The sequence below is a fragment of the Rattus norvegicus genome, chromosome 7 (genome assembly GCF_021556685.1).
Source record: "Rattus norvegicus strain SHRSP/BbbUtx chromosome 7, alternate assembly SHRSP_T2T, whole genome shotgun sequence".
Classification (NCBI taxonomy): Eukaryota; Metazoa; Chordata; class Mammalia; order Rodentia; family Muridae; genus Rattus; species Rattus norvegicus.
In genome coordinates this window covers 117,787,036-117,798,786 of record NC_141540.1, presented here as the reverse complement: position 1 = coordinate 117,798,786, position 11,751 = coordinate 117,787,036, and the positions used below count along the sequence as shown (strand labels likewise).

The 11,751-nt window shown below is 52.2% G+C and overlaps 1 protein-coding gene across 2 annotated transcripts; it reads left to right on the top strand.

Annotated features, from left to right (window-relative positions):
- The first annotated feature begins 707 nt into the window (after positions 1 to 707).
- Dgat1 (diacylglycerol O-acyltransferase 1) lies at positions 708 to 11,198 on the top strand. Of its 2 annotated transcripts, none has more exon segments than NM_053437.2 (17): positions 708 to 1,066; positions 6,465 to 6,552; positions 8,486 to 8,526; positions 8,619 to 8,704; positions 8,789 to 8,841; positions 8,966 to 9,071; positions 9,211 to 9,318; positions 9,403 to 9,477; positions 9,568 to 9,671; positions 9,755 to 9,793; positions 9,869 to 9,910; positions 9,986 to 10,030; positions 10,115 to 10,227; positions 10,305 to 10,370; positions 10,458 to 10,545; positions 10,630 to 10,692; positions 10,795 to 11,198. In NM_053437.2, coding segments are annotated over 17 exon segments (1,503 nt in total). In that variant the 5' UTR covers positions 708 to 833; the 3' UTR covers positions 10,948 to 11,198.
- Positions 11,199 to 11,751: the final 553 nt, after the last annotated feature.

Sequence of the window (11,751 nt, the reverse complement as noted above, 5' to 3'; positions counted from 1 at the left end):
CCATGGTGACTAATGAGTTACTTCATTTAACTAACAACTGGGCTGTTGCACACATTTGCTGTGATGTGAGTCTGGGTATTTCTCCCGTTTGACCCTTTGACAGGGTATGTCCTCCAAGGTCCATTTAAAGTGGTTCCTGCCTAGCAGCTAGGAATCTTTCGCAGAACGGCGCTGTCAGGGCAGATATAGGTCTGTCGGTTGTGCGTTCGAAAAAGGATTTGGGGCCGCAAGGCGTCAGCTCAGTTTCATAAATGACCTACAGTCAAACCGCTGCCGGGGATGACGAAACTATGTCTTTACAGAAGTGGGACAAGGGGCAAGCAAGAGGTCAGGGGAAATGCGTAGCTGCCAGGGAGTCAGGAGCCGGGGCAGTACTCCTCCAGCTTGCTCCTCACAGTGAGACAGGACCTTGGACCTCTTCCACAGAAGTTCACAGCCAAGCTGCGCACTGGTTGCTTCCGTAGGCCTGTGACTGCAGTTCCCAGAGTGCTATCGTCGTCAGCTCGTGATGCCTTCAACTTCCAGGAGGCTTCACGCTCTACTCCCGCAATTCCCAGCGTGCTCCGCGTCTTCGATTAGGCCCCGCCTCAGCTTGGCCTCGGACTACAAATGGACTCTCAGTTGACGCCACAGCCAGTCAGCTGCTCTATAGCATCCCAGCTTCACCGTCGCAGAAGTAGTGGTGCCCTGCGCCGGCTACGGAGGCCGGCAGGGGGCGGCGGCGGAGGCGGAGGCCGAGGCCGTTGCTCAGGGTCCAGAGGCGGGGCCGCGGGCTCCAGGCGCTGTGAGCCGGCGGAGCACGACTGGGCCGCGACGTGGTGCGGGCCGAAGCCATGGGCGACCGCGGAGGCGCGGGAAGCTCTCGGCGTCGGAGGACCGGCTCGCGGGTTTCCATCCAGGGTGGTAGTGGGCCCATGGTAGACGAAGAGGAGGTGCGAGACGCCGCTGTGGGCCCCGACTTGGGCGCCGGGGGTGACGCTCCGGCTCCGGCTCCGGTTCCGGCTCCAGCCCACACCCGGGACAAAGACCGGCAGACCAGCGTGGGCGACGGCCACTGGGAGCTGAGGTAGCGGAGTGTCTGATCCCTTTACACCTGATCTCCCCAGCTTCGCTTCCAGTTCTTAAAAGTTGGCCACAGCTTTGCGAGTTCCGCGTCCCGGGCTCCCCTTGGGCCACATTGGGACACGGGCTTGGGGGTGGGGGGGACGGGACAGGGTCACTTGCCAAGGTCACCCAGGTGGGGTCAAGTAGCTTACCAGGGAGCCTGGGTAGAGGAGTAGGCAGCAGCCCCTTTTCCATATTGCTCAGGGAAGTAAGCACACCTTAAGGCAAAGTCCCCTGAGGTCCTTTCTGAGGGGTAGGTAGCAGGAAATCTGAGCCTTGGGGCTTGGAGATGAATGGACTTTCTTCAATGGAAGGAGGTAGATGTTTTCCAGGGAGGGATGCGATAAAGAGTTATCTTTGCAAAACTCTGAGGGGAATCCTGTGGGTACAGACCAGAGGGCTGATAGAGGCTCGAGAGGAGCCTTGCCTGTTTGAGGAGACGGGTATGGGCATTTGCTCAGGGCAGGGGACCATACAGGAAGTTTTCTCGTACTAACAGAGAGGCTGCTAAGGCTTATTCACCTCTCTTCCAGTAAGTAGGAGGGCCTGAAGCCCTGGTCATGTTACCAGAATGACTGTGGGCTATAGGGACAGAGCTGACTACTCAGTGAGACAGACTTTCATCCCCTGGTTGGAGTACTGGAGCGAGGTTTGGTATGGACACACCTATGGGAGAGGTCCTGCTTAGCTGAGTGACTGACTGAAGAAATGGAGAAATGCATCTTGTTCTTTGGGAGCACTGGCTGTCTCCTCCAAGCTGGTCTGGAGACTCTTTCTGGTGTTCATTATGAGACCCTTTAGCAGCTCTGGGTTAGGAAGTAGCTGAGGACCTTGGAGGAAGTGGATATCTAGGCTGCCAAAGTCTTGTTCTTTTTGTATCAACGGAGTCTTTTTCTAATGGGGACGGTGGGGAGGGGCCACCTTCCCTGCCCCCCAGCTGCCCTTAGGGTGTTCACAGTTCACCTGGGAGATAAGATAACTTCTGTGTGAGGCAGGCCTGGCACATTATGAACAAAGGTCAGGTAAGAAGGCCATGGAGGCAAGAGTGGGGCAGGAGTTTGACCCTCCTTAGAGGGATGGCGATTTTCTGTAATTCAAAGCTGGTCTTGAGAGAGATTGGCCTCCAATTTTCCATCTGAAAAGATGTTGATCTCCCCCATCCCCTCAACCAATCAAGTAAGCAAGCAAGCAAGCAAGCAAGCAAGCAAGCAAACAAACATGGTTTCTCTGTGTAGCCTTGGCTGTCCTGTAACTAGCTCTATAGATCAGGCTGGTCTCAAACTGATTCACCTGCCTCTGTCTTCCAAGTGGTGCCAGCTCCATTAGAAAAGATGTTAAGGGGGTTGGGGATTTAGCTCAGTGGTAGATAGGCAAGCGCAAGTCCCTGGGTTCGGTCCCCAGCTCCGAAAAAAAGAAAAAAAAAAAGATGTTAAGGGTCCTAAGACCTAAGGTCCTACGATCCTAAGAGTCCCCTATGCTGACTCTTTAGGAGTTAGGAGTTTGGCTAGTAGGATCTCTAGAGGGGTGGGGAAAGTATCTTTTTATCTGAGGTCTCAGTTGTAAGCCAAGTTACTATTCAGGGACAGGCAAGAGAGAATAAGCACATCTTCGGATGACCATTGAAGGTTTTCAGTGTCCTCTGGTGTGAGGCTTGTGCAAAGCTAGGAAAGATGTACATGCATGTGTGGAAAGGGTCTCGGCTATGGCCCCTTCTCCATAGATGGATGTTGCATTCCAGGGATTGGGACCGGATGGGAGTTTGTCATCCCCCAGTGGCCAGTGGACCTTGTTCTAACTTAGGTATACCACAGGGCTGGAGGCCTCCTGGTTGAGGAGCGAGATTCCATTCCTCGGTGTTGGTGGGCCAGGCTGACTGCCCTCTTGGAGTTGGCCTGTAGTTCACCCCATTGCCACTTTTCTCTGCCAGCTCCCCCTCCCTCTGTTGTTGCTCTTGGCAGCCCAGCTCTGCTCTCACCCTTCCTCTTGACTCCTTGAGCTTCTGTATCTTCCCTCCCTAATAACTTCCTGCTCACTTTAAGCTGGGCCACTGAGCCAGGTTCTGGATGTCAGCTTATTTCTTCTACCCTATGGCAAGGTGAGGCTGTGCATTTTGTCTACCCAAGGCAAGACCTTGTGGTTTTTTTCCCCCAGGGTATTTGTCTTTGAATATCTTTTGTACGTCTCTATGTATGGTCTAGGAATTATGAGTAGCTTGCTTCCACCTTGTACCCCGGGGCTTGGCTCAGAGAGCAGCACAGAGGAAGTGTCAGGTGTCAGGTGGAAGAGCTGGCATTCTGTCCTTTTCTTTCTATTTGGTGTCAGGTCTGAACTGCGTGGTCTCCAGATGAAGCCCATACTTAGAGGTTGGTCCTTTGGGTGTGGCACAGACCTTAGCACCTGTGTGTGAATGGGCTTGTTCTTGTTTCACAGTGTTTGTGTGGGGTTGAAGGAGAGTCAAGAGAGGATGCCACCTCTTCCTCGTTCTGTGTGGTTTGTCTGAGTAGGCCTGGGTAAAGAACCTACCATGAGATCTAAGAAGGAGAGCCAGCTATTTTGTGTCCTTTTGGCCTCGGAGTGAGTGTAAGACAGTTGGAAGGCACAGGACATGGGCAGGCTCTTTAGTAGGTGAGAGGGTGGCAAAAATAGCTGTCATCATGGCTAGCCAGCTCCTCTTTTCCCTGCTGGCCATTTCTGCAGCCTGCCCTTCAGCCTACTAGCTTCTGGTCACAGTGGCAGGCTTGGAGCTTTGCAGGCATTGGCTGATGGGGCTACCTCCCCTGGAACTGATGTCTCTGACTTAGGAATGGAGGGAGTGGCATTGGTGGAGCAGAGAAGTGGGAATGGTGCCTTCTAGATGCCGGATAGGAAAGCCAGAGAGAACCTGAGACACCAGTGTGGACAGTTGAGGAAGGAATTGGAAGTCCAACAGAAGAACCCTGAAAAAAAACCACCCCAAAACCAACCAAACAAACAAACCGGAAAAATAACAACAACAACAACAACAACAACAACAAAAACAAAAACAAAAAAAAACCTCTTGGGAACTGGAGAGGTGGCTCAGTGGTTAATAAGCACTAACTGCTCTTCCAGAGGTCCTGAGTTCAATTCCCAGCAACCACATGGTGGTTCACAACCATCTGTAATGGGATCCTAGGCCCTCTTCTGATGTGTCTGAGGACAACTACAGTGGACTCATATACATGAAATAATTTTTTAAAAAAGAAGAAAACCTCTTAAGGCCTTGTGTGCTAAACCAGACAAGGTGTCCCGTGTGGTGGCACATGCTTGCTATACCAGCAGCTTGGGAGTTTGAGGCAGAAGAACCAAGGCTAGCCTGGCCTACACAGGTCACATCTAAAAACAAAGCAAAAGAAAACTACCTGTTTGCTGTTAGCTCTAGAAAGCAGGATCCATTCTCTACTTTTGTCTTCATTCTGGAGATGGCCATAGAAAGAGCAGCATGGCCTCCTTGGTTACCCAAAGGGGAGAGAGGTCAGTCTTGTGAAACAGCTTTGGTTATGTGCAGGCTGTGGTTGGTGGGTTGTACCACAGAGGCCATGAGGTTTGGGGGGCAGGAGGTTTTGGGATAGTTGTGCTGCAAGCACAGGGCTTCAGGGTGGAGATGGGGACTGGTGGGGTGGTCTAGTAGACAGACTGGGAGATGCCTTTCTATTTGTCTCATGGTGTTGCCTCTTAAAGGCAGTCCTATCAAGCCAGTGAAACCAGTCGGGGTCAGGGTGGGGGATACCCCAAACAGGGGGCAGTCATCAGAAGGCAAGCTTAGATTTGGGGAGAAGGGGACTCAAGGTAGAGACATAGCATAGTCATATTGCATGGCTTATATTACATGGGTCTAGTGGAAGCCTAGTCCTGAGGAAACGGACAGTTGGGAGTGATGTTGGGCTGGAACTAAGGTGGCTCTGTCTCACTTTGGTGCTGCAGCATGGCATGGACAGTAAGAAGGATGTGACTACCCTACTAACCAGGAGCTACTGTGGTTGGAACTAGGTGCCAAATAGATCTCAATCCTGTGTAGTTTTTTTTTGAGCTAGGTTTTCTCTTGTAGCCCCAGCTATCCTAGAACTCTGTAGAACACGCTGGTTTCAAACTCAGAGATCTGCCTGCCTCTGCCTCCTGAGTGCAGGGATCAAAGGCAGGTGGTGTCTTGCTTTTGTTTTTTTAGATCTCAACCTTGACAACTAAGATTGAGTTTGTTGGCACTGCCCCTTAGTCTCTTTGACCCTTCTTCTGGAGAGAGGTCAGACTTCCAACCCTAACCAAAGCTAGGGCTTGCCCCTTCTTATTTGAGGGTCACTAACAAGGTCAGTCCTAAAAGGGCTTCTGTAGGATGGTGCTTAGAGCTTTCCTGGCCTGCTTCTCATCAGACGCCCCAGGGTAGAGGTGTATGTGGTGAGAGGGAAGGGGAGGCCCTAGCTTCTTTGCTTACAAAATCTAGGTCTTGCTCAATTCTGTGTGGCTTCCTGATGGCACAGCAGCTAGAGGGCAAGGTGGAGCCACAGTTAGTATGAGCGAGGGCATTAGGTACTGGGACTAGGGCTCTCGGTTCTTCCTGTTGTCTTTGCCAGGAGCTGAGTTTGGGCTTTATCTTAGTCACACGGTCCTCCTCTGCCAGGCTTGGTCTTTACAGCCAGGGACTCTTTGGATGTCCTGCATCCTACCACTGGGTAGTAGTTCTGAGGGTTTCCCTAAGTAGTCTCCTCATGGCCCTGAACAGAGTCAGGGACAAACTTAACATGCAAATGGAGGACCAAACCACTGCTTGTAAGAAATGTACATTAAGCTGGGGATTTAGCTCAGTGGTAGAGCGCTTACCTAGGAAGCGCAAGGCCCTGGGTTCGGTCCCCAGCTCCGAAAAAAAAAAAAAAAAAAGAAATGTACATTAATGGCAGGCACTTGGCCAGCTGTTACTGGGCCTTTATGTCTAAATGTCAGGAGAATGCTCTTACTGACTGTGGTGGGGACTCCCTCACAAGTGACTGGGTAGATGGGATGAACAGAAGGGGCAATCTGCAGTAGTACTGAGTAGGTCCACAGAGGACCATGGATACACAAGTGGGATTATCTCTGTGGTCCAAGAGCTTGATTGCAGTTGGTTCGGGGGAACTCGAGCTTTATGGAGGCCTGCCTAGTCAATTCTGCCTGTACTGAGCTTTTCTGCTGCCCAGAGGGAGAGGCCTCCATGTGCTTCTGAGACCTTTTCCTCCTGGAATGGCCTTGTCTGCAAATGGGTAGTGAACTCTTGGCACAAAAGGTACCTGGGCAGGAGTGGGTCATGGTGGGTCCATCCTTGTCCTGCTCGTGTATGCTTACTGGGCAGGGTCCTGTCTCCTTTTCACCAGGTGCCATCGTCTGCAAGACTCTTTGTTCAGCTCAGACAGCGGTTTCAGCAATTACCGTGGTATCCTGAATTGGTGCGTGGTGATGCTGGTGAGTGGGATGTGGGAGCAGGCTCACTGTGGCCAGGATGGCAGAACCTTCAAGGGTGCCCTTTCCCTGGGCAGAGGCTCCGCCCTTTGAAGACTATAGCTCCATGTGGTTGCTAGCACTAGGCTGGTTGTGAGGGAAGCAGGGGTGGTCCCTGCAGTGGGACTGGCTTTCTCTTGGATCCCAGGCTAGTTCTGTGGATGGCTCAGTGGTAGTAGAGATGATGAGTATCTTGAAGACTCTGGCTGTGCCTCCGGTCCCCCTTGGCTTTGTAGGTGTGGTAGGGAGAGCAAGGAGATGGAGGGGAGTATTAGTTGCTCTCCAGGCTGGGAGGCTGAGAGGCTGAGAGGGCACTCTGGGACCAAGGCCTCCCTGGAAATGTATAGAAAGAATTGTGAGGATGTATGTCCTATGGCATGTAGATTCATGGACATAGAGCCCTTGGCAACCAGCCACTGCTTTACAGGTCTTCTAGTCCCTTTCCTTTGGCCTTGAATATTGGTGGTATGCTATGCCATGTCCAAGCCTGCGGCCTGTAGGGCCTGGTTCTTACTGGTGCTATGCATCCCCACCCCAGAAGCTGTTGGAGTCCAAGGCTCAAAAGGACAACCTGATGGGTGGATCAGGGACAAAGGGTTATCATCACTCAGCTTCTAACACTTGGATATGGTCTGGTACCTATTGCCCTCACCCAGAGTGTCTGTTCCCGCTTTAGGCTATCAGTATGGAAGGGACTCTGCCCTATCGTGCTCTGAAAGGTTTCTGAGTGTTCAGCACTTTTTCCTTGGAGAGAGCTTCAGACCTTGGTAGGCTGTGGAGCTATAAGGCTTGACGAGTGAGGAGTAGGGACCAGTGGGCTCAAGGTCAGCTTTGCCTGGGGAGATGGCCATGCCTGGTCTATAAAGAAGCTTTTAGGCAGAGGGATGCTTGGCCAGTCCAGATAGCAGTCTCTTCTCTTGGAACTTTCTGCACCCACCTGGCTTTTCATTTTTTTTTAAGATCCCACCCCACCCCCCCACCCCCCCCAGCTGGGGACCGAACCCAGGGCCTTGCGCTTCCTAGGCAAGCGCTCTACCACTGAGCTAAATCCCCAACCCCAGCTTTTCATTTTTAAAATGTGTTGGGTGTTTTGCCTTCATATGTGCCTCTGTACCACATACATGCACTGTTCATGGAGAGCAGAAGATATCCTGGAACTGGAGTTAACAGATAGCTGTGATCCATTCTTTGAATGGTAGGAGTTGAACCAAAGAGCAGCCAGCGTTGTTAACTACTGGGCCATCTCTTCAAGCCCCGCATGGCCTTTGGTCCTTTTATTCTTCCCTTCCAGGATACATGAATCCTGGCTCCAGCTACTTGCTGTGGGCAGTCAGGAGGTGGTATAGAGCAGTGTGTTTTAAGTACCAAGCTGGAGTATGGTGTCCCTGAACTTGCCACCTCCATGGTCCCTTCTCTGAGCATCCAGGCAAGGAACCTCACCAGTGTTGCCTTGTCTTACCCACTGTTTCCGTCTGTCTGGGTAGTGGGAAGTGGCAGCCTATATCGAGTGCCTATGAGATGGATAAGGGTAGAGAGCCAAGCACTGAGTCTCAGGCTAGAATCCAGAGGCACACTCCTCTAAGTGAGCTGCATGGGGCCATATTCTTGGAGTTTTGCCTATTGCTAGAGTATTTGACTCAGGTACAGAAACATCCACTCCTGCCCTTTTTTGCTTCGATGAGTCTTTCTGCTGCCTCTTGTCTCTCTTGACACCAAAGGGACAACTTACTCTGGGCAAGGGTAGGCACCCCCCTCTCAATCTCTCACTTGGTCTGTGCTGTCAAGAGGGCCTGGTCCCTTGCTAAGAGTGCTACAGCTATTTTCCAGGCCAAGTGCTGGGGTAAAGTGAGCCATCATAGCACCACCAGGGCTGAACCCTCCTGATTGTCTCTTGCAGATCCTGAGTAATGCAAGGTTATTTTTAGAGAATCTTATCAAGTGAGTACCTCTTCCAGGCTCCTCTTACCCCACCCCAGCCTGCCTAGGCCCTGAGGCCCCCTCTATTCAGGCTCCCATTGTCCCACTCTCAGGTATGGCATCCTGGTGGATCCCATCCAGGTGGTGTCTCTGTTTCTGAAGGACCCCTACAGCTGGCCTGCCCCATGCTTGATCATTGGTGAGCTGCAGTCCAAGAAGGGCCATGGGTGGGGGAACAGGTTGACCAGAGCCTGACCCTGTCCTGTGATGCTTCTGTCCTCAGCATCCAATATCTTTATTGTGGCTACATTTCAGATTGAGAAGCGCCTGTCAGTGGTAAGTGGTGCCTATCTCCATCCTTGCTAAAAGTCACTGGTGCTTGCTTGAGATGACTTCTTACTAGGCCTGATAGTTCTCTCCCGGGGCAGAGGACCTGGTTGAATGCTCTCTTCTTCTCCAGGGTGCCCTGACAGAGCAGATGGGGCTGCTGCTACATGTGGTTAACCTGGCCACAATTATCTGCTTCCCAGCAGCTGTGGCCTTACTGGTTGAGTCTATCACTCCAGGTGTGTCTCCATCCCAACCATCCCATGTTGAGCTGACCCCAGGTTGTTCATGGGATGTGGGTGGTCACAGCTGAGCCCACCACCTTCCTGTGTTAGCTGTGGTGTGTGGGCAGACATGGCTGAGCCACCTATCTTGCAGTGGGTTCCCTGTTTGCTCTGGCATCATACTCCATCATCTTCCTCAAGCTTTTCTCCTACCGGGATGTCAATCTGTGGTGCCGCCAGCGAAGGGTCAAGGCCAAAGCTGGTAAGAGGCTGTCAGGATTGGGATTCACCTATAGGACAGAGACTGGGCTCCGTGGCTCTCACTGCTGTCTTTCTTTGCTGTCAGTGTCTGCAGGGAAGAAGGTCAGTGGGGCTGCTGCCCAGAACACTGTAAGCTATCCGGACAACCTGACCTACCGAGGTGAGGAGCTGTTGAGTTGGGACTCTCCGAGGCAAGACTGTAAGTCAGGTTCAGGGCTGTGTAGTCTGAGCACCTACCCTTCCCTTCTAGATCTCTATTACTTCATCTTTGCTCCTACTTTGTGTTATGAACTCAACTTTCCTCGATCCCCCCGAATACGAAAGCGCTTTCTGCTACGGCGGGTTCTTGAGATGGTGAGGTTTGGACCCAGAGGTATGGGCAGGGCTTGGGTGTATATGGAACTCAAGTCTCAGCTGACTGCTCTGTTCTTCCCCAGCTCTTTTTCACCCAGCTTCAAGTGGGGCTGATCCAGCAGGTAAGTGGTGAGTGGGTGTATGGTAGGGCTCAGTGCAGCCCAGGGAAACTGATGTGGTATTTATTTCCTTTGCAGTGGATGGTCCCTACTATCCAGAACTCCATGAAGCCCTTCAAGGTGAGGTCAGGCTCCCTGGTGGCAGGGGTGGGCGGGGTAGATGGTATAGCTAGCTGAGGCAGCCTGTTTCCACAGGACATGGACTATTCACGAATCATTGAGCGTCTCTTAAAGCTGGCGGTGAGTGTCAGAGACTCCAGCGGGATGAGTGTGAAGGAAAGGTGGAGTCTGTAAGTTTGCAACCTGGAGCTTTGTCTCCCAAAGGTCCCCAACCATCTGATATGGCTCATCTTCTTCTATTGGCTTTTCCACTCATGTCTCAATGCTGTGGCAGAGCTCCTGCAGTTTGGAGACCGCGAGTTCTACAGGGACTGGTGGTGAGTGGCGTGTTTCTGGGGAATCTGGGTAGGTCATATAGCATGTTCTGCTTATCCCATTGTTTCTTGACCCCAAGGAATGCTGAGTCTGTCACCTACTTTTGGCAGAACTGGAATATCCCCGTGCACAAGTGGTGCATCAGGTAGGACGGTGTATGCACCTGTGGAATATGGTTGTAGACCTGGGCCCTATGGCATTAGCCTCATCCTATGGCTTCCTTGCTCCGCAGACACTTCTACAAGCCTATGCTCAGACTGGGCAGCAACAAATGGATGGCCAGGACTGGGGTCTTTTTGGCGTCAGCCTTCTTCCATGAGGTCAGTGCTCTGCACACCCCACTTCACCTCTGGGCAGGGCTGTGGCCACCAGTTGAAACCCTGACTTCTCTTATCCCTGTTCAGTACCTAGTGAGCATTCCCCTGAGGATGTTCCGCCTCTGGGCATTCACAGCCATGATGGCTCAGGTGAGGAACTCTGCGAAGCTTGTTTCTTAGCCTACATCTGTGTTAGACTCCCATCTTCTGTGGCCATTGTAGCCACCTGACTGTAGCCTCATGTGTTCTCAGGTCCCACTGGCCTGGATTGTGAACCGCTTCTTCCAAGGGAACTATGGCAATGCAGCTGTGTGGGTGACACTCATCATTGGGCAACCGGTGGCTGTGCTCATGTATGTCCACGACTACTACGTGCTCAACTATGATGCCCCAGTGGGGGCCTGAGCTACTGCCAAAGGCCAGCCCTCCCTAACCTGGGCCTGGAGTTCTGGAGGGCTTCCTGGCTGCCTGCACACTCCTCCTAGTCTGGGAGGCCTCTCTGCCCCTATGGGGCCTACTCCTGCTCTTGGGGATGGCACCTGAGTCCAGCTGGTATGAGCCAGTGCTGGGAGTCTGTGCTGACCAGGGGCTGAGGATATCAATAAAGAGCTATCTAAAAACCTTCCTACAGGGGTTGTAGAGGCTGCTGAGGATGACCTACGCCCTCATGTGCTTACTTTAGGGGGACTCAAATTCTCAGGCTCCATTTCAGGTAGAGCTGGAAAGGGGTTACATGGTTGCTGTTTACAACCTCAGGGACTATGTGACAAAGCTGTTGAGCTGCAGAGCAGACACAGGAGGAGGCAGCAGTGCAGGGTGCAGCAATGTCATTGCTCAGGAAAGCCCAGTGAGTTTATCCTGCCCTGTTAATCCATGCAGGACCAGGGCTCAGAGCTATGTAGACTCAACAGGATGACTCTGACAGGTAAACACCCTGATTCCAGTACCACCAGTAGGAATGTAGATCCACACTTTTAGAGGTGGAGCCATCCATGAAGAGGACATTTGTACACTGCTTGGGGCCCAGGAATTCTACACATTGTACCTTTAGGATCTGTCTCAACTCCTTGAGATCAGGCTGCTCAACAAGTTGGGCTAGTGGCTCTAGGCTGTGCTGCAGAGGTCAAACTTGACTGGGCTTGGCTCACTCTTCCAAACTACCCTTGGCTCTGACATAGAGCTCTGAAGAGAGTGAATACTCTGCCCCAA